The 17,669-nt window shown below is 38.0% G+C and overlaps 2 protein-coding genes and 1 non-coding gene across 7 annotated transcripts; 2 read left to right on the forward strand and 1 right to left on the reverse strand.

The window, feature by feature from the left end:
- Positions 1-4,070: 4,070 nt before the first annotated feature.
- Positions 4,071-8,831, reverse strand: LOC131308009 (V-type proton ATPase subunit c1). 2 transcript variants are annotated; one of them, XM_058334795.1, is made up of 3 exons: positions 8,581-8,831; positions 7,772-8,057; positions 4,071-4,477 (listed from the first exon to the last, which is right to left on the reverse strand). In XM_058334795.1, the coding sequence occupies exons 1-3, from the start codon at positions 8,654-8,656 to the stop codon at positions 4,345-4,347; spliced, it is 495 nt and encodes a 164-aa protein (XP_058190778.1). In that variant the 5' UTR covers positions 8,657-8,831; the 3' UTR covers positions 4,071-4,344. The 2 variants fall into 2 exon arrangements, with proteins under 2 accessions (XP_058190778.1, XP_058190779.1); XM_058334796.1 differs by lacking the exon at positions 4,071-4,477 and adding an exon at positions 4,620-5,152 and having other exon boundaries at positions 8,581-8,828.
- A 1,107-nt stretch (positions 8,832-9,938) lies between these two features.
- Positions 9,939-14,703, forward strand: LOC131308010 (protein BASIC PENTACYSTEINE5-like). Of its 4 annotated transcripts, none has more exons than XM_058334800.1 (4): positions 9,939-10,189; positions 11,647-11,752; positions 13,086-13,236; positions 13,564-14,703. In XM_058334800.1, the coding sequence occupies exons 3-4, from the start codon at positions 13,186-13,188 to the stop codon at positions 14,428-14,430; spliced, it is 918 nt and encodes a 305-aa protein (XP_058190783.1). In that variant the 5' UTR covers positions 9,939-10,189; positions 11,647-11,752; positions 13,086-13,185; the 3' UTR covers positions 14,431-14,703. The 4 variants fall into 4 exon arrangements, with proteins under 4 accessions (XP_058190783.1, XP_058190782.1, XP_058190781.1 ...); XM_058334798.1 differs by having other exon boundaries at positions 9,942-10,189; positions 13,086-13,250; XM_058334799.1 differs by lacking the exon at positions 11,647-11,752 and having other exon boundaries at positions 9,940-10,189.
- A 2,345-nt stretch (positions 14,704-17,048) lies between these two features.
- Positions 17,049-17,132, forward strand: TRNAL-CAA (transfer RNA leucine (anticodon CAA)). Its single transcript has one exon. It is a non-coding gene; the product is annotated as a tRNA-Leu (tRNA).
- Positions 17,133-17,669: the final 537 nt, after the last annotated feature.

The following is a 17,669-nucleotide window of genomic DNA, read 5'->3' on the forward strand; positions in this document are numbered from 1 at the left end:
TTTTCAAAGGAGAGAAGTGGAAACCCTAGATGAGAAAAGAAAGTAGGGAGAGAGGGAAGTGAAGAAGTCGTACGTATGTATGAATCTATGAGCAATGTTACATGCATGCACAAAGTTTTGTATACAGAAAGTTTATGCTTCGTATTTCTATTTAGTTAATGCGAACTATTATTTTGTCTAACTCTTGGGTTACCTCACCGCCATGCGTAAATGTGTGAAACAACTGTGGTAGAATTAGTTCGAAGTGCGCGCAAACTGGCCCGGGACATCCTGCATTACCAAGAAAAAAAACTATTACTACTATTTTGTTAAAATTCTAAAGACTAACCACTTTTTAATGACATTGTAAGATCACTACTTGAGTAGTATTATTTGAGAAAGTTAGATTAATTTCTCGTTCTGTATCAAAAGAATTGACAGCCATAATACTTTTGGAACACTTTTGAAAATGCTCAAAACATATATAAAGGAACTTTTTTTTTTGGTCGGGAAAAAGATTAATGAAGCAAGAAAAGAAATGATCTCACTTCTCAGCACCCAGGATGTGACCTAAGTTCTGTTGAAAGGGATCATAAAAGACAACAAAAAGAAATATGGAGTAGTAAAAAGAAGATGATCGATAAGTGTATGTCATCCATTCCACCAACAAAAGCAAGAAAAAAAGAAAGGAGAAAAGAATAAATTTTAAAAAAACCGGAGATAATGAGGATATCATAATAAATTCGATCCCGATACGGCAAAGAGAAAATAAAAATGTGTCTTCTAACCTCCGCCCGGTAAGCGTAGGATCCAATAATGCAAATAATGTCAAATAAGTTCGGATTTCAATACATATCTCGTGGATATTCGAAGATATGATCATGACACTTTTTTTTTGAATATCGATGCACCTTTTATATATTATCGATAAAAATACAAGCAAGTGTGTTCTAATGATAGCAATCTTTTGTTTCCATGAGCCAAAAAAAAAAGAATAATAATTTAACGAAACAACAAAATGAATGATCTCAGTACCAGAGTGTGACCTAATTTTATTACGTTGAAAAAGGGCTGATACGGGGGACCAGTGAGAGAGAATCAGAGAACATGCAGCCTAACATGCTGCATGTTGGTGAGCCATGACCTAATTTTTTCAGGTTATGAATGATTCATAATAAGTAACCTAATCCCAAACTAATCATTCTACATATAGATAAACTGTTCCACTACATGCGCCGATTTACGCCCTCTCATGTCACTGTTTTCTTTGTTTGTTTGTTTGTTTTGGGATTTGCACTAACGCGAAATGCGTTAAAATACAGAGGGTAGATAAGACGATAGATGTAACTTTTTTTTGTATTTTATTATGAGGATAAGTAAAGCACCAATGCCTCCCAACATTTTTATCCTCTCATCATTTTTTTTTTTTTGGGTACTTTGGAAATATTTTATCGTCTCATCTGACTTATATTGGACAATCATGTAAACCTTAAGGCCTCGATTGGACGCATGATGAGTTTTGGAGATAGTATTATTTATAGAAGGGATAAGATAGTATGTGTAATAATTTATGAAAGGTGGGCATACATTGATGTGACTTTTATGAATGTTGAATAAAAAAGTACAATAGTTGGCTTAAATAAGATATTACAAAAGAGGAATAAAATAATGTACTTGATTTGGATGAAAAATGAGACAAGTGGATAATATTGTTTTGTAGTTAATTTGTCAGGGGAGGGGGGTGAGAAAGGCCTCATCCACCTTTTTTATAATATAGACACCTCAAAGGATGTCCATAAATGAGGTGTCCCAATAGTGAATTGGGATGATTTAATCCGGGTGCGCTTTTATCTGCCAATCCAAGGCAAAAACATCCCATCATTACTTCATCTCCCTCATTACTTCATCCCTTCCCTTTGACTACTGCATCCAATTGAGCCCTAAGAATGAAAGTGTGCAATAAGACATTTGCATATTGATCCAATCCTGGAGGTTCAAACCATGACCTTCACTTTATGGAAGTTATGAGCCTTATCTCTCTGTCAGGAAAAATTAAGGGCTCTGATCAACCAAAACAACCAAAATGGTTAAATTCTTTCTGGAGGAATATGATGTCCATACCTTTTTCAACAAAAATAAAAAATGATGTCCACACAAAAAAAATGCAAGGATATCGAATTTTATTGCAGACCCTGGGATCCTGTGGTGTACACCTTATAGTGCACCTTGTATTAATGCAATATTCAACCATCCGTTTTTGCAATTGATGGTTCAAATTCGCTGAAGCACATTTACCGGTCAAAGTTAATTCTGCCGATAAGAGTGAACAAACATATATGAATCATTGCTTATAAAAAAAAAAAAAACATATATGAACTATTAATTGCCGAGATGGACGACTCGAATACCGAAGTGATACAAGACCCCGTTTCCCGGTTTTGATAGCCATATCAGTGGGTACACGTACGCATAACGTCAAATGTCTCTAGTTTGATTGGAAGTGAAAACAAGGAGAATCTTTCTCTTGCATTATTGCAGAGTCTCTGAGGCACGGGTCCGAGCTCGGAAAGCATACTTTGCACATGGGCAAGTCTGACTATATACAAATTGCAATAGTTGGTATTCCCATTGTCAAGAATACAAAACAAAACAAAGCCCAGTAAACTTTGTTTTCCCTCCACAAATATAATAATATCCATATATGCAAATACTATAACCAAAAGAAAGACAACAGTGGAACCCACAGTTTCATCAAGAACAAATCATAAAAACAGACCCATGTTACCCCGAACGTGGATTGCACGGGGACGAGGAAAGGTAATGGAAACATGGTACACTACGTGTCTAATCCCCGTGAAACGGAAACGGGAACATGATACACTACGTGTCTAAATTGTAAAACACTAGAGGTAGTGTCTAAATTGTAAAACATTAGAGGTAAGCTTCTATAGATGTATCAAAATCAAATCTTAACCTTCCAAGGAAAAAATATCTAGTAAATTTAAGTATCATTTTCCAAATTATTTGTGCAGAATACATTTCTAAGAAAATAATGACCAAAAATTTTCCATTTTCTCTTGTCCAAATTTCATTTTCTCTAAATTTTTACATCAATAAGTTTAACTTTTTTGGAAAAAAATATTGGGAGATCGCTTTGGATCACCATATTTACCATCTTGGAATGGAAGTGTACCATGTTTCAAGACGTTCGTTATGCAATTCGCTAGGGTGGCAGCATTCTATGGTAAGTTGGTAATATATGGCTTGTTTGATAACCTAAATTCAGTACTTAAAACTGAATCAATTAAATAATAAGTGATTCAATAGATTTGATAACGACATTTTACATTACTTAACAAATTAAGTGCTACTTAAAATGTAGGCTAAAAAGTTGAAAAAAATTAAGTAGCTTTGAGCTGTTTAATTGTGGCTGAATTCTTGTGTATTTACATTTAATCACCACCCCACCACCACCACGTTGCCGCCACCACCACCACCATCACTCCAACCACCACTCCACCACCACCACCACCACTACCACTACCACCGCTCCACCACCATCACCACCACCACTCCCCTATCACTCCATCGCTACCACCACCATTACCACAATGCCACCACCACTATCACACTGTCGCTGCCGCTACCTCCACAATGCCACCATTGCACAACTATCACTCCACCTACACCACTCACTGTCACCATTACACCATCACTCTACCATCACCACCACCACCACCACCACTCATTGCCACCGTTACATCACTATCACTCCACCACCACTATTACACCACTATCGCCAGCACTCCAACACCACCGCCGCTGCTGCCGCCACCACTCCATCACCACCAACACACCACCACCACCACCACAATCACCATTCCATCATTATTAGAAGTAAATTGTACCCATTACTAAATTAAGAGAGAATCGAAACTAAAATTAATTTATCATTTTTTTAATTCAGTACTTAATATGTTTACCAAACAGCTTTTCAACTTAAAAAATTCAGCATTCAGTACTTAATTTTTCAACATTCAGTTTCAGTTTTCAGTTTTATCAAACAGGCAGAAACATACTAGTTCCAAAACTTGAAAAAAGACCATAGTTGCAAAATGACGTGTCTCTACACAGGTCTGAAACTTGTACTGGGCCAATGTTAGATTACATGCATAGATGAAACCATACAGGAATCTTCAAGAGATTTTATTCTGCAGGTAAACTCGAGCCTACTCTACAAACAGCAAGAACAGCCACAAAATAAATGTATCAGGTTCAAATTAATCTCAAGCTGAAGAATGTGATGAAACCCTGTGACAGCTGTTCTGTCTGAGACGATTTAGAACTTCTTTGAGACCACTATACTCAGTCTGCTCTGGATTGACCAGCTCGCGAAGACAATATGATACCAACAATGAGACCATAGAGTGCCAGGGCTTCAGCAAAGATGAGAATGAGGATCATTCCAACGAAAAGTTTTGGCTGCTGCGCGTTAGCTCTGGAAAGCAAAACCATATACGGATAAGGTCGACAATAACAATGATAGAAATTGTGAGTCACAATATAGCATCAAGTCCACAGAAGAGGATTTCCTCTATGCAAAGCATTTGAGAACAAAAAGAAGATACCAAAACTGGGGATAAAAAACAACTTTCATGTCAAGAATTGGCTCGCAACATTTACTCATAGATCCCCCTTCTCCAAAACATTTCAAATTTCCAATCCAAAAAGCATCCAAATTTTGAAACTAACACTTGTTTCAATATCGAGTGAACAAAAATTTGATGAGGTTTTTCTTGAAGAGTAGGAAATTCTATGTGTCGACGGAACCATGCAATGTACTTGATGCAAACTATATTGGCAGTTAGGAGGAAAAAGAAATAAACATGGATCAGGTTCCCCTAAACATCCAGCTGAAAAGTAGTCTTGGGTCCATCAGTTGGTTATGTCATTTTTCTGAAATGCACAAACCGTCTGTCCGTCTTTACAACTAGTGACGTAAAAAATGAGAATCAGGTCTGCCTGTTTGGGAAGCAACGAGTGATGCCAGCAGTACCTCATTTCCCAGTTAAATTGCTGTACCCCAAAGAAGTAAATTTGCCAATGTTACCACATCGGCTATTACCCTTAACTTCCATATACATAAATGTTGACGGATAACCACATAAGCTAACTGCATAAGCAAAGCAATCAATATCAGCCTAATGCAAATCAAGAGCGACAGAGATCTAACCAAGTTCATGGAGTAAGTAGCAGCACAGGACTACCATGACAAGAGTCAAGATTGCATGCACACTAATTAGGGAGAGATTTCCATCCACTGGCCCTGATTTCTCCTTTTTGCACTACAAGTCATTTCTCAACAGCAATTACTTTTTCTCCAACAGGAAATCACTGCATATAAGTTTTTACCATTTCCACTGATAATCTTATTGTCATCATTTGATAAAAGCAACATTAGCTTTCTTAGATGATGAACCTCTCAGAGATTACCACTTGAGGTCGTACTAGAAGGGTCACAACAGATGGTTTCCTGATGTGGCAGCTTAAGTCAATTGAGTAAAACTCACAACATGAAGGACAGGAAAAAGGGAAAACTGCAAGGTCGTTTCACTTGGCCAAAAACTACAAGATCTCTTTGGCTACACCGCGAGGCCTCTTGGCTAGAAAGTAAAACTGATGTTCCTCTAGGCACAAGGCAAAGGGTGGAGTCCACATCAATTGGGTGAAAAGATAAATTTCTTGCATCCACAGTCCACAAAGAATGTTTCACTACATGGAAACAAACTTCAATCACCATGTGAACGTAATGACATAAGCCAGATCATATGATGCAGGTAGTCGTCTCAGTGTGTGAAGTATTGACTCTATATTTGGGGACAGGGTAAGGGAGTTTGGTCCAATGTGGATACATTCACCTAACATGTCTAGCAATTCAACGTTACTAATTTAAGGGTTACGAGTGTACGAGGCTCCTGCTACCGAAGAGTCTGGGGAGGGTGGGCAACCTAACCACCGCACTGAGTGGCCCATGACCTCGTGGTCACATTGGGACAACCTTACTTCATGCATCGGCCGCCCTTCTGTAATTTATCGTTGCTAAAACTACGTTAATATTTACACGTGCACAAACTTCAGTTACATATTGATAACATGAGCTTACTTGCTTCAATATCTAAGGTGCCCGTACTAACACTTTATCTACACAACAATATCCCTAATTATAAATAAAGATAAAACATTAAAAACTAGGACATCTAGTAGTTTCCCTGGATTCCGGACTTACATGATCTTGACACTCGGACAGAAACCACACCTGCCCCAAGTACCCGTTCCATGGATGTAATATAGGTCCTTCTTTTGGATGAGGGTGTCTGGGGCCCAACTAATTACCAGGTCCCAACAGCCCCCATCTTACATATACCAATACATTACCAAACCAACGCCCTAGGTGCTACAGGATCGACCCCACAAAACAACAGAATAAACTCTAAACCATAACCAAATGTTTCGTAACCATAACCAGGAAACCCCAATTTGTTTTGTAACCAAGTCATGCTAATAAGTAATAACATCAAACTTAATTCCAAAGCAACAGAACCGACAAATTGGAAAGCGAAACAACAGAATAAACTCTAAACCATAACCAAATGTTGGCTCTTCCAATCAATCAGTCCTCCAGGCAAGGACATGCCCCTAGTAGAAGGAGCATAAAAATAAATGATGTCACAGGAGAGAGAAGTGCAAGATGCTTATTTCAAAATAAAAAGATAACAGAGGAGAAATAATCAAGGAAACAAAGCTCAACACAACAATTTAGCATTCCCAGGATACTTGAAAGAGTACATCTGCCCTGGTGCTGCCCCAACCGTAACTTTGAAAGCTGACACCCGGATTTAAACTAACCAACAAACTGCAGCAATAAAATGGAGACAACAGAGGAAAACTAACAAACGTCCTTGCTCTATGAATTAGTCAAGACCAACGGGTTGGCCTAATGGCTGAGGTGCTCCTTTACTAGGTGAGATACCTGAATTCGAGGCTTATTGCTGCAAAGTGCATCAAATTCAGTGCTTGGATTAGAGATTTCCCCAACCTTTGCTACCACTTGGCAGAAAAAGGAAAAAATAGAGTACAGAACTAGTCAATTTATTCTTCCTCTTTCTTCTACTTTTGTTCTACTCTTCTAATTTAGCAAAGAAAAAGATTCTCTCGATACACGATTTGACAACTATCATCTCGATAAAATTTTTAAACAACTTGATTCACCACCAACTGAACCAAGTGCGAATAAAAAACTAATCCACAAGAACCAGATGAAGCTATCAATAACTCATTTACTGTGCAGACATGTAGAATCCTCAATGACCTAAATTCCAACTAAATTAAGCAACACAAAATCATCTCATGCAGACAATTAAATAAATCCTGCATGATCGTCCAATGCATGTGATTGTCTGCCCTGACAAGCTTGTGTATGCTTGTGAATACATTTGTGCATGTATATCCCTGATTCTATGAATTGAGTTATGAGCTCTCAATAGTTCAAGAACAAGAAACACGGCATCAATGTGTTCCCTACGTTGCTTTTATAGCTGAGAAAAACACTGATGGGTTGCTCTAGTTTTATCATGATTTATCTGCCTACCCCATCACTCGGACTATGCTAAAAACGAACCAAGCATTACTTCATAAACAGTTCCAAAAATGTGTTACCAATCTAACCATCTCAAATGTGGCAAAAATAAATTCACAAACATGAGATAAACCAACAATCCACCAAGAAATATACCTAACACCAGCATCACCAACGATCCCAATTGCCATTCCAGCAGAAAGACCAGCGAGGCCGCAAGCGAGACCAGAGGAAAGGTGGGCATAACCGTCAAACAGGTAATATGACTTGGCCTTTGGGTTAATACCAGTACTGATGATAACAGCAATGATCAATCCATATATACCCAAAACACCAGCCATAACAACAGGAACAATCGATTTCATCACCAATTCTGGCCTCATCACTCCCATAGACGCCACACCAACACCACTTTTTGCGGTCCCATAGGCAGCTCCCATACCTGGAATCAGGGGCGGCAGCCGGATTTTACCCAGCGGTGACAAAATCATATCAAAAAAAAGTTTGTATACAAATCACAACATAAAATACTCCCTCCGTCATAAAAACATTGCCTGGTCCGCAAAAAAAATAAAAAATAAAAAAAATAATAATCTACTTTTATCACAAGTAACCCTAAATGTTTTGCATAAATTGAAAGAACTCATTGGTATCTAGTAACTTGCGAATAAAAATCTAAACTTATTGACAAAAACACATATTTTAAGTTCTCGTTTTACAGACCGGACAATCGGAGGTCATGTATTTTTATCGGGCCTAAGTTTTATTTTTTTGGATTTAATCGAGCTATGTGATCCACAACTTGTGCGAAGGAGCTACATGATCTCCTTACTAAATAATTTGATTTTTCATCTATTCTGAACTTGTACGGACGATTAAGTGTTAGTACATCTACATATGGACAGCATACAAGGACGTATATCCAAAATTAGAGATCTGGAGTTAGGCAAAGAGTGCGAATTTACATGAGAAGACGAGAGCAGCAGCGGCGCCGAGGAAGCCGAAGAAAGGTGCAGTTTCATCTCCGCTGAACGTCGACATTTCGAATTTTCTTTGAGAAGGAACGTCGATTGGATGGATCTCGAGAGAATTGCGTGGGAATTAGTATGTACGGAAGGGGAGAAATCCCGTGGAGTTTAGATTAGATCCCTTCTCTGTCTAGACTTCTGCGCAAGATTGATGGAGAAGGAAATTATTACTATTAACTAACTGTTCGGTAACGATGATCACACACGTGGCTATGGTCTATGATCGGGAATGGTATTTGGGCCGGGCCGTTTAATTGGGCTACTATGTAAAGTATATTTATTTATTTTTACACCTGAGCCCAATTTCATTTGTGCTAAAATAACTGTCAAAATTATTTTAACATGCTACAGTGCAAATATTTTTTTTAGTAAAAAGAGAGATAGCCATGTGGTTATACAGGTTTGGTCTTATTTTGGCACAATCTTAGATTCAGACCGTTTAACCAAATTTATCTCTTTTTCTTTGGAATAAATCACTTAGCTTTCACGATGTTGGCGAATTTGCAAAATTTAACGCTGTGTTTTTTTTTCTCTCTCTCAATATTATATACATAAGAGGGGGTTAATATATTAGTCAATAGGAGATCTTTAGGTTGTCCATGGCTCTAAACTCCAAATTCGCCTCCTGTAGGGCTCAAACCTTCGTCTCCAAATCAAACTATGGAAGAGAGATTTTTTCTTTTTCATTTTCTTTCTTTCTTTTTTTTTTTTTCCAACAAGTTTTCAAACAAAACCCTGAAGTTGTTCCCAATTTCCGCACAAATATATGATCTTTTTTGTCACAAGATTTGTCATGTTGTGGCTTTGATGTGAATGTATCTGTCATGGCTACAAACCTCGGGGTAGATCAGTATAATTTTAGCCCTTTGTCAAAACTTTGATAACATAATTCTTCAAAATATTATGGAGCGGATATTACCGGCCCAGTATTTTCTCCTTTCGCCTGTTAAAAATTTTCAATTATACTCGATAGTTAATTACCGAAATTGAGATACATTTTCAGTATATAATTACCGAAATATAATACTTTTTTCAACAGTTATTTACTGAAAATGTATGTTCGACAGTTGTTTACCGAAGATTGAACATATTTTCGACATATAATTATCGAAATATAATCTTGTTTTCAACAGCTATTTACCAAAATGTTATATATAATTTTTAACAACTATTTATCGAAATGTAGTGGGCTAAGAAAAAAAATACGAGACTACGAATAGTCGCCCCCAATATCATGGGCTTGCTCGCGATTCCGCTCTTACACGCGCAATCATGTGATATAGATACAAACACGAATGCCGATTTTGTGATTTTCGATTAAAAAAAACAGCATACGTAATGTGTGCCCGGAAAATGGAAAATTCGGTAGCCCCTTACCGGGGGAGCTGTAAATTGGACACCACGAAGACAATCTGAAGAAAACCAAGAGAATCTCTCTCTCTCTCTCTCTCTCTCTCTCTCTCTCTCTGTGTCCATGGAACAGTTAACTGAAAAGAGTTTGGTCGATGCGTTCCGAATCTAGACCCCGCAGATTCTCCCAAATCCGGTAAGTTTTTCTTTCTCGTCCACTCAGAACTCTCTCTTCTTCAGTCGCCTGCTTCTCTGATTCGACTTTCTACAGCTTCATCCAGCGCTAATCGTCAAACGCATACATACACGACTGTAACATTGTATACACATGCTCAAAAAGCCTTAACATTGACACTTATAACCAGCTCAAAACCCTAGATGCTAGTATATTCGAGCTTACTCACTTCACTTTTACGCCTGTTTTATTGATGCTGCTTTTTAAGGCTTTGACTTTGATCCTTGCTGCTGTAACTAATTGTTCTGTGATTGAATATGCAATGTGTCGTTTGTTGCTCCAGATTGGCGCATTCATGTTCGATACTAGTTCTTTTTAGCTGTGTCGGAGTAGCTCCATGAGCAATCACTTAAGTTGTGCGTGTATTTTGGCTTTTGACGAAGGCGACTGATTTTGGATTTGAGAGAGTTTTGTTTTCTGTTAAGTCAGTGAACTGATAACCCAAAACGAGGAGAGTTGTATAAATATTTGGTTCAGAGGTGAGACGATGTAAGGATGATTGTTTGGGATACACGAAAGGAGAGAGAGTCACAACTTTTACGAAAGGTGAGGATTCGAGTGTGCCTGTGTATGTGTTGAATTTATACTCTGGCATCTCTCTTGCTTTTACTTGTTATTCATATTTGGTTTTTGCTAGTATCAGTGGTATTGGAGCTGCCTAGTACAGCAAACTGAACTAGTGGTAGCAATTATGAGGATCGGACCTAGAAAATCCAATATGCATAACCTTGAGGCTTCAGGTTTTATCAATATGAGTATTTTAGATGAAATTGGGGTCATCTAATTCATGAAAGAAATAGTGCACAAAATCGTGGGGTGTTGAGATTAGGGTTATAGTCCATGCATGATTTTGGTTTCTTTTGAAGGATCTTAAAGGTAAGTGACATTCATGGTGAGTGGCTTAATGGAATGGAAGTTCAATGATAGATTTTTATGAACATGACGATATTTATTTAGGCGAATAACCTGTCTTAGTTGAGCTATATCAGAGAATTTGGATTATAAATTGGTTATTACTGTTGTTTTTAAGTACGACATACAGTTGTCAATTAAGTTGTTGAGTTGCTGGTTTGCATTTGGATGATGTTCACAGAAAAATGGTTGTATTTTGAAAAGGTGATAGTTTGGGAAGTGGAGAACCATTTGATTTCTCCTTCTGAAGATGTTGTTTGTTGTGTTCATCATTATTACAGGGAATGTCTTCACATATATCGTTATATTTTGGGCCTCGGGAAAATTTTCATGTATAACAGGTCTATTGTTTGAGCTTCATGTTCTCCTTTAAGATGTATACCAGCATGGAGAGTCCATTAGCTTTTGATTATATTTATAATGGTTGCAGTAATGCTCACTCTTGACTTCTAATGTTGAAAATGCCAACTTAAATTGAAGCTGTCCGTTTGTTTTGTTTTCTGTAGCCTTTATGGGTTGTAGCGTGGGCTTCCACCAACACATTTAAGTGGTGGTAAGTCTCCCCCCCAACTTCCTCCCTGACTCGTGTGTAATCAGGATCCTTGTACACAGGTACGACCTCTTTTACAGCCTTTAGCCTTATTGGTAGCGATATAGGAATAGGAGGGGCCTATTTTAGGCTGCCCAACATCTAGATATAGGGTGGGATGGGGCTTCAGATTAGCCTGATGCTGGGAAATTCAGAGTATAGATTAAAGATACAATCAACTCCAACGGCCAAAGTCTAAGAGGGATCACTTCCTGGATTTCTATAGAGCAGAGGTAAATGAGGGTTGTAAGCATCGAATGGTGTGGTAAAGATGTCTGGGGTCAATAGTTCAGTGTTTATTGATTTAATCAGGTGAAAGAAGGCTGTCATGTGGCAAAGAGGAAAGTACTCACAAAATTTTAGTAACAGATACCTACTTAACTTCGACTGTAAGAAACTACGGGAATTAACAGAATCTCTCTTATCTGAATCGTTGCAAAAAAGGTAGTTCAAAAAATCTGACTTCTGTTGGGTAAAGGTTTTTATATCCATTTGGCTGTTCCAAACCCCTCAGAGATAATTTTTCGAGTCATGTGACGCCAATGGAGGGTCTCTATTTGGGGGCCGTATGGATGTTCCTCTTTTCTTTCCAAGCATATGCTTTCAAGGGTTCTGTCAGATCATCAAGTTGCCTCACTGGGGAATCAATTTTCTATATACTCCACAAATCCAGGTGGTAAGTAGAGCTGTAGCATCAAAATGTCAACAAATTTAGAGTACAATGCGGCATTTGAGTTTGTCCACTTGTGCTTGAAGCAGTACCCCCTCTGGAGTTCTCATTTCTTGCAGCATTCACGGGCTTTATGCAGTTATTCCCCTTTGCTTTCTGTTCCTTTTGTGAAACATGTAGCCTAACAGCAAAAAAACAAGAAGATAAGAAGTCTGATAGAACTTACCTACCTGCTTTCATGCTTGTAGAATGAAGGTGACTTGGTACCATAGATTTATCAATCCTGACAAAAATGTAAGGTGGTGCTTTGATTAGGTGCTATGTTGCTTTGTTTGCACTTGTACGATGAAAAGATTGAACTCTTTGTGTTTTACATCGGCATGCCCATTATGAGATGGCAATTCTTCTTTTTCATCTGGCAAAGAGCATACCGATTTTGTGGGAAATTTCCTCATTGCTATCACATTTGCTTGAGTTCTATTGCAGCTGAAGTGTGTTTTCCCTATACAAGTAAAAGATTAAATAAAATTATTGACCAGGCTTGATTTGTTGGGCAGTAGATGTTGTCTGGGGAATTTTTGCTTGTTTCTGTGGCTGCATTCCCAAAAATCAGTCGAAGTGTTTTCAGCACCATCGCCTGTTATTACTTGTTAGTTTCTCACTATTCCTCTTCTTGTTTAATTCAGGGAAATCCTCCAGCTGGAAACCTGGAATACTTAGCGAACAATAGAGCTGCTGCTTTCCAATTGACCTCTTCTTTACCGCCTATCCGTGAACGTAAGATGGATGACCGTGGGCAACATGATAATGGGAGGCATAGGGTGGATTTCTACCATGGTGTGCACTCTCCGGTAATAATGATGTGCCAAAATATTTTGAAACGAATAACTGAACAGTAGATAAACAACTGTAATGAATGTAGAGGGGGAATGATAAAAAGAGAAGAAAAGAAACACAATTTCTTGCCAAACCTTCATCTTGCTTTGGAAATAAGTGAATTTTCTGCTGCCCTTCCATTTATGAATAGAAAATAAACCAATATTGATATAGAAGACGTGGATAAAAAAAAAAAAGAATAGAGAAGAAACACAATTTGTTGATAAATCTTTGTCTTGCTTTTGGTAACGATTGAATTTTGTGCTGCCATTCCGTTTATGATTACAGTGGAACATGATGCCCCAGTATCAGATGAACGAAGCAAATGCCTTATTCATGAATAAGAAGATTATGCACATCACTGCAGAGAAAGATGCTGCTATTGATGAACTGAACAGGGCAGTATGTGACAAGAATGCAGCCCTAGAGGAGCTAAACGGGGCAATCAGACAGAGAGATGAAGCAATTGCTGCTAGGGATACTGCACTCAGGGAGCGAGACAGTGCAATTGCAGCCCTTCGATTCCAGGAAAACTCCATGAATGGTAACCTGGGTTATTCAAACCAACGCGGAACAAAGCGCACAAACCATCCTGTCAGAGCCTCTGAAGCTGATTATAATGCAAAGGAAGCACAAATAACTAATGCCATCCCAATATCAGTTGTGTCGTCGGAAGATGTCAAGGCGAAAAGACCAAAGGAGAAAAAACCAGTTTCATCACCCAAGAAACCTAAATATCACAAGAAAGGAAAGAAAGTGGGTGACGATTTGAAGGATTTGAATAGGCATGTCACTACAGATGGGTCAAAAGCCGAATGGGAAGCTCAGGATTTAGGGTTAATCAAACAGGTTGATTTTGACGAGTCTAGTATGGCACCACCTGTTTGTTCATGCACCGGAGTGCTTCGGCAGTGCTACAAGTGGGGGAATGGGGGTTGGCAGTCATCTTGTTGCACCACCACGCTGTCGGAATATCCGCTCCCTCAGATGCCAAACAAACGTCACGCGCGAATGGGAGGCAGGAAGATGAGCGGAAGTGTCTTCACCAGATTGCTTAGCCGGTTGGCAGCAGACGGCCATGATTTGTCATTCCCGGTAGATCTCAAGAACTACTGGGCCAAACATGGAACAAATCGCTATATTACCATCAAGTGACTCATCAACGTCGTTAATTGTCCTTAGGGTTATGAAATTTGTATTGCTTGCTGAGCCCACTTTAGTGATGTTGCCTACAACTTCATAAAATGAATGATGGAGATCCAGTACAAGGGTCAGTTTTCAAAGCAGCTTTGGTTGACGTAGGAACACTTTGAATCATGTGATTGAAAACGTGTATCCCCATCTTAAAGGAAATTTGTGGGCAGTTGGAATTTATGTAAATTGCTGACTGGTTTGCTAGATGAAGGTAATTCTTTTGTTTTTGCAGCATACCAGAGGCCTTTGATTCCCTTATTGAAGAAGTTTGCAGGGTTTTCTAGCTGCGGTGAATACTATTTTTGCGTATTTGTTGCTTCCTTATGGATCGACTGAATGAACTTTATTAAGCCTGTGTTTGGATCAATATTGTGGAAGGATTTGTGAGGTTCATTTGTTGCAATTGATTATACCAACGGACGGTCACGATGTGGGCTGTGGCACTCTGCAATTGCCAACTAGACATATTGGCTTTGTTTGTTTGGACGTAAAATGTTTTCCGGTAAAATATTTTTTCTTTTTTCTGGTGTTTGGTTGTGTAAAAAATGAGAAAAATATTTTACATGAATTAGATGAAAATGACTTACCCTTAAATTTTTCGTTAGTTGTTTTTCAAAATGAACCCGTTGTCTTCTACTACAATTCTCACTACTCAGTTTTCTTTACATTCAATTTTAATATTTTCAGATCCCTCCACCGTTTAAGCCCCCCTTTCTCTCTACACTATTTTGTCGATTTTTGAAAAATATTTTTCGAGTGCCAACTAAACACCAGAAATTAAAACTTTGAAGTTTGTTTTCTGAAAAAACATTTTACAGCGAAACAAACGGAGCCTACAGAAATGAAGGGTGAATTTGAAATTTGAAAAACAAAATGATAAGTGAAAATTGAAATTTGAAAACAAAGGTCAGAAACTAACTACTAAAATTTTGCAAACCTTGCATATGTCAGGATAAAAGTTTTTTGAACTGTTACATCTGGATAGATTACTCATGAAATCCTAGCTCAACTTAAATTCTCTAGGAATTTATCTCCTTACCTTTTCAAATTCTTCTTTTCTACCAACCTTATTCTCTCTCTGATTTCTCCACCCTCCTCCCTCACTTTCCATTAGCCTCCTCACCCGTTTTTTCCTCCCTATACCTCCACGGCTCCACTCTAGACGTCATTCCAAGATGGGTGAAGCACCACCTCCCAGAATAATCACTTCGTGCCTTTCGAATATCAATGCTTTCTTTCGCGTTTCCAACCCGAAAATATTTCACCTCTTCATCATAAGCAGCACTGCCACTTTCTTGTTGGGCACCGCAATGATAATCGAGTGGTTCTACCACGGCCAATACCATCCGGGCTACCGTTGGATCGTATACTTCGCTCCATCGATCGTAGTTTTCCCCATCATTATGTTGATCATTTGTCTCGTATCCGCACAAATTCTCGTAAAGAAGGGTGAAGACAAGCACAGTCCGCCAGTCGTTGATCATCGATCGAATTCAGGGCAATCATCATCATCATCAGAAACTAAAAAAACAAAGCGTTTGAAAATACAGGATGGGGAAGTGCTTTTTGAATTGGTTGACACATCAACTGATGAAGAAGCAATAGTGCAAGTTGGAGAACAAGGGTGCATGGGTAGGTACACCAATTTGGATTTAACAAGATCTCTTTCTTGTCAATTTTCCACTAGTGTTGGCCCAAATATTAAGAAGAGCAAAATGAAGCGATGGATGAGCTTTTGATATAATGGAATGTAGATACATGGGCGATAAACTTCTAGTCTTGTATGTTTTGTTTGTGATTACTTTACGATTTGAACAGAGATCACTATCGTTTGAATGGGCATACTTGTGCCATGTTTTCAAATTTCAAGTCTCGTGATTCAATCAAAATCCTCCATTTTGTTGAGTAGATAACTTACTTACTGGAGGTCGATTAGATATCCACGAGTACTCAATAATGGTGTTTCAATAAATGGGTGGTGAATGGAAAGCATGAAGGTTGGTTAAGAAGAATAATAATCTTTTCAAATCATGGATCTTGTGCAAATAAAAAGGGAATGACAATCAATGAAAACTCAAGCACCCATTGCAATCCTCAACGAAGAAACACAGTTTTGGCATTCCACATTTTTACAAATATACTTCAAAACTTATTCTTAATGTTCCAAAATTATACGTAGTTTAATTCTCAACACACACCCATAGAAAAAAATAAAAAATCTCAACACACACTTAAAAATAAGGGAAAATGACGGCCAAGGACGTGTTTGATAATTAATACCTTTCAAGGACATTTTCAGCATTAACAAATGTACTCAAATGTTCTCAGCATGTCCTTGGCGGGTATTAATTATCAAAACACGTCCTGGGCCGTCATTTTCCCTAAAAATAAATTTAAGATATATTTACTACACAATGGAGTGGCAAAATTGTTTTTCCATGGTGTTAATTATACTTAAAACTATACGGCTCGAACTAATGAAAGAAGAGTAGGGGTTTTTTCCTGGTGAGAGGCAAGATTAGGATTATGTTAGTAGTTTTGTAGGAGTAATAAATTATTGTGCTTACTAGGAACACAACGTCAGGATGGCCGAGTGGTCTAAGGCGCCAGACTCAAGTTCTGGTCTTCGAGAGAGGGCGTGGGTTCAAATCCCACTTCTGACATTTCCCCTTTATTATTTTTTTCCCACTCTCTCTCATTATTCTTTTGCAACACAATATGGTCAAGCTGTTCTTTTCACGCAAAAAGAAACCTTAGATCCCGTTCATTTTGAGATTTTATATTTGGATTTATAAGTAATAAGTGTAAAGAGAAATATAGTAATGATTGAAGAGAAAAAAAGAGAAAAATAAAAGTAATAACCGGAAGAAAATATGATAATGATTAAAATTCAAAATCCTTAAATAAATTGGGTCTTCTACCACAGTACTTCAAAATTTTAAACATCTAACCAAATTCACTTTGGGAATGACTCACAAAACAACAATAACATACTACCTGTTTTCTCAACTTTTGTGTATTTTAATTCACAATATGTAAAGTAATTTTCTTAGTAATTTCCTTTTATTATTTAGTAATTCCTTGTGAAAGATTGGATCTCGAAAAAGAGAACAAAAAATCAAAAAGGGTATGAAAAGCTTAAAAATTTGGGTATTAATTTTGCACTCTCCATTTTTATCGGCGCCCTTTTATTTTATTTA

Source organism: Rhododendron vialii, chromosome 11a (assembly GCF_030253575.1).
Source record: "Rhododendron vialii isolate Sample 1 chromosome 11a, ASM3025357v1".
In the NCBI taxonomy this organism is placed as follows: Eukaryota; Viridiplantae; Streptophyta; class Magnoliopsida; order Ericales; family Ericaceae; genus Rhododendron; species Rhododendron vialii.

Coding starts and splice junctions, on each gene's coding strand:
- LOC131308009 (XM_058334795.1), bottom strand. CDS start 8,656: ATGTCGACGTTCAGCGGAGATGAAACTGCACCTTTCTTCGGCTTCCTC. Junction 8,058..8,580: donor TGCTGCTCTCGTCTTCTCAT/GTAAATTCGCAC, acceptor CCCTGATTCCAG/GTATGGGAGCTGCCTATGGG. Junction 4,478..7,771: donor GTTGGTGATGCTGGTGTTAG/GTATATTTCTTG, acceptor TTTGCTTTCCAG/AGCTAACGCGCAGCAGCCAA.
- LOC131308010 (XM_058334798.1), top strand. CDS start 13,182: ATGGATGACCGTGGGCAACATGATAATGGGAGGCATAGGGTGGATTTC. Junction 13,251..13,563: donor ACCATGGTGTGCACTCTCCG/GTAATAATGATG, acceptor TTATGATTACAG/TGGAACATGATGCCCCAGTA.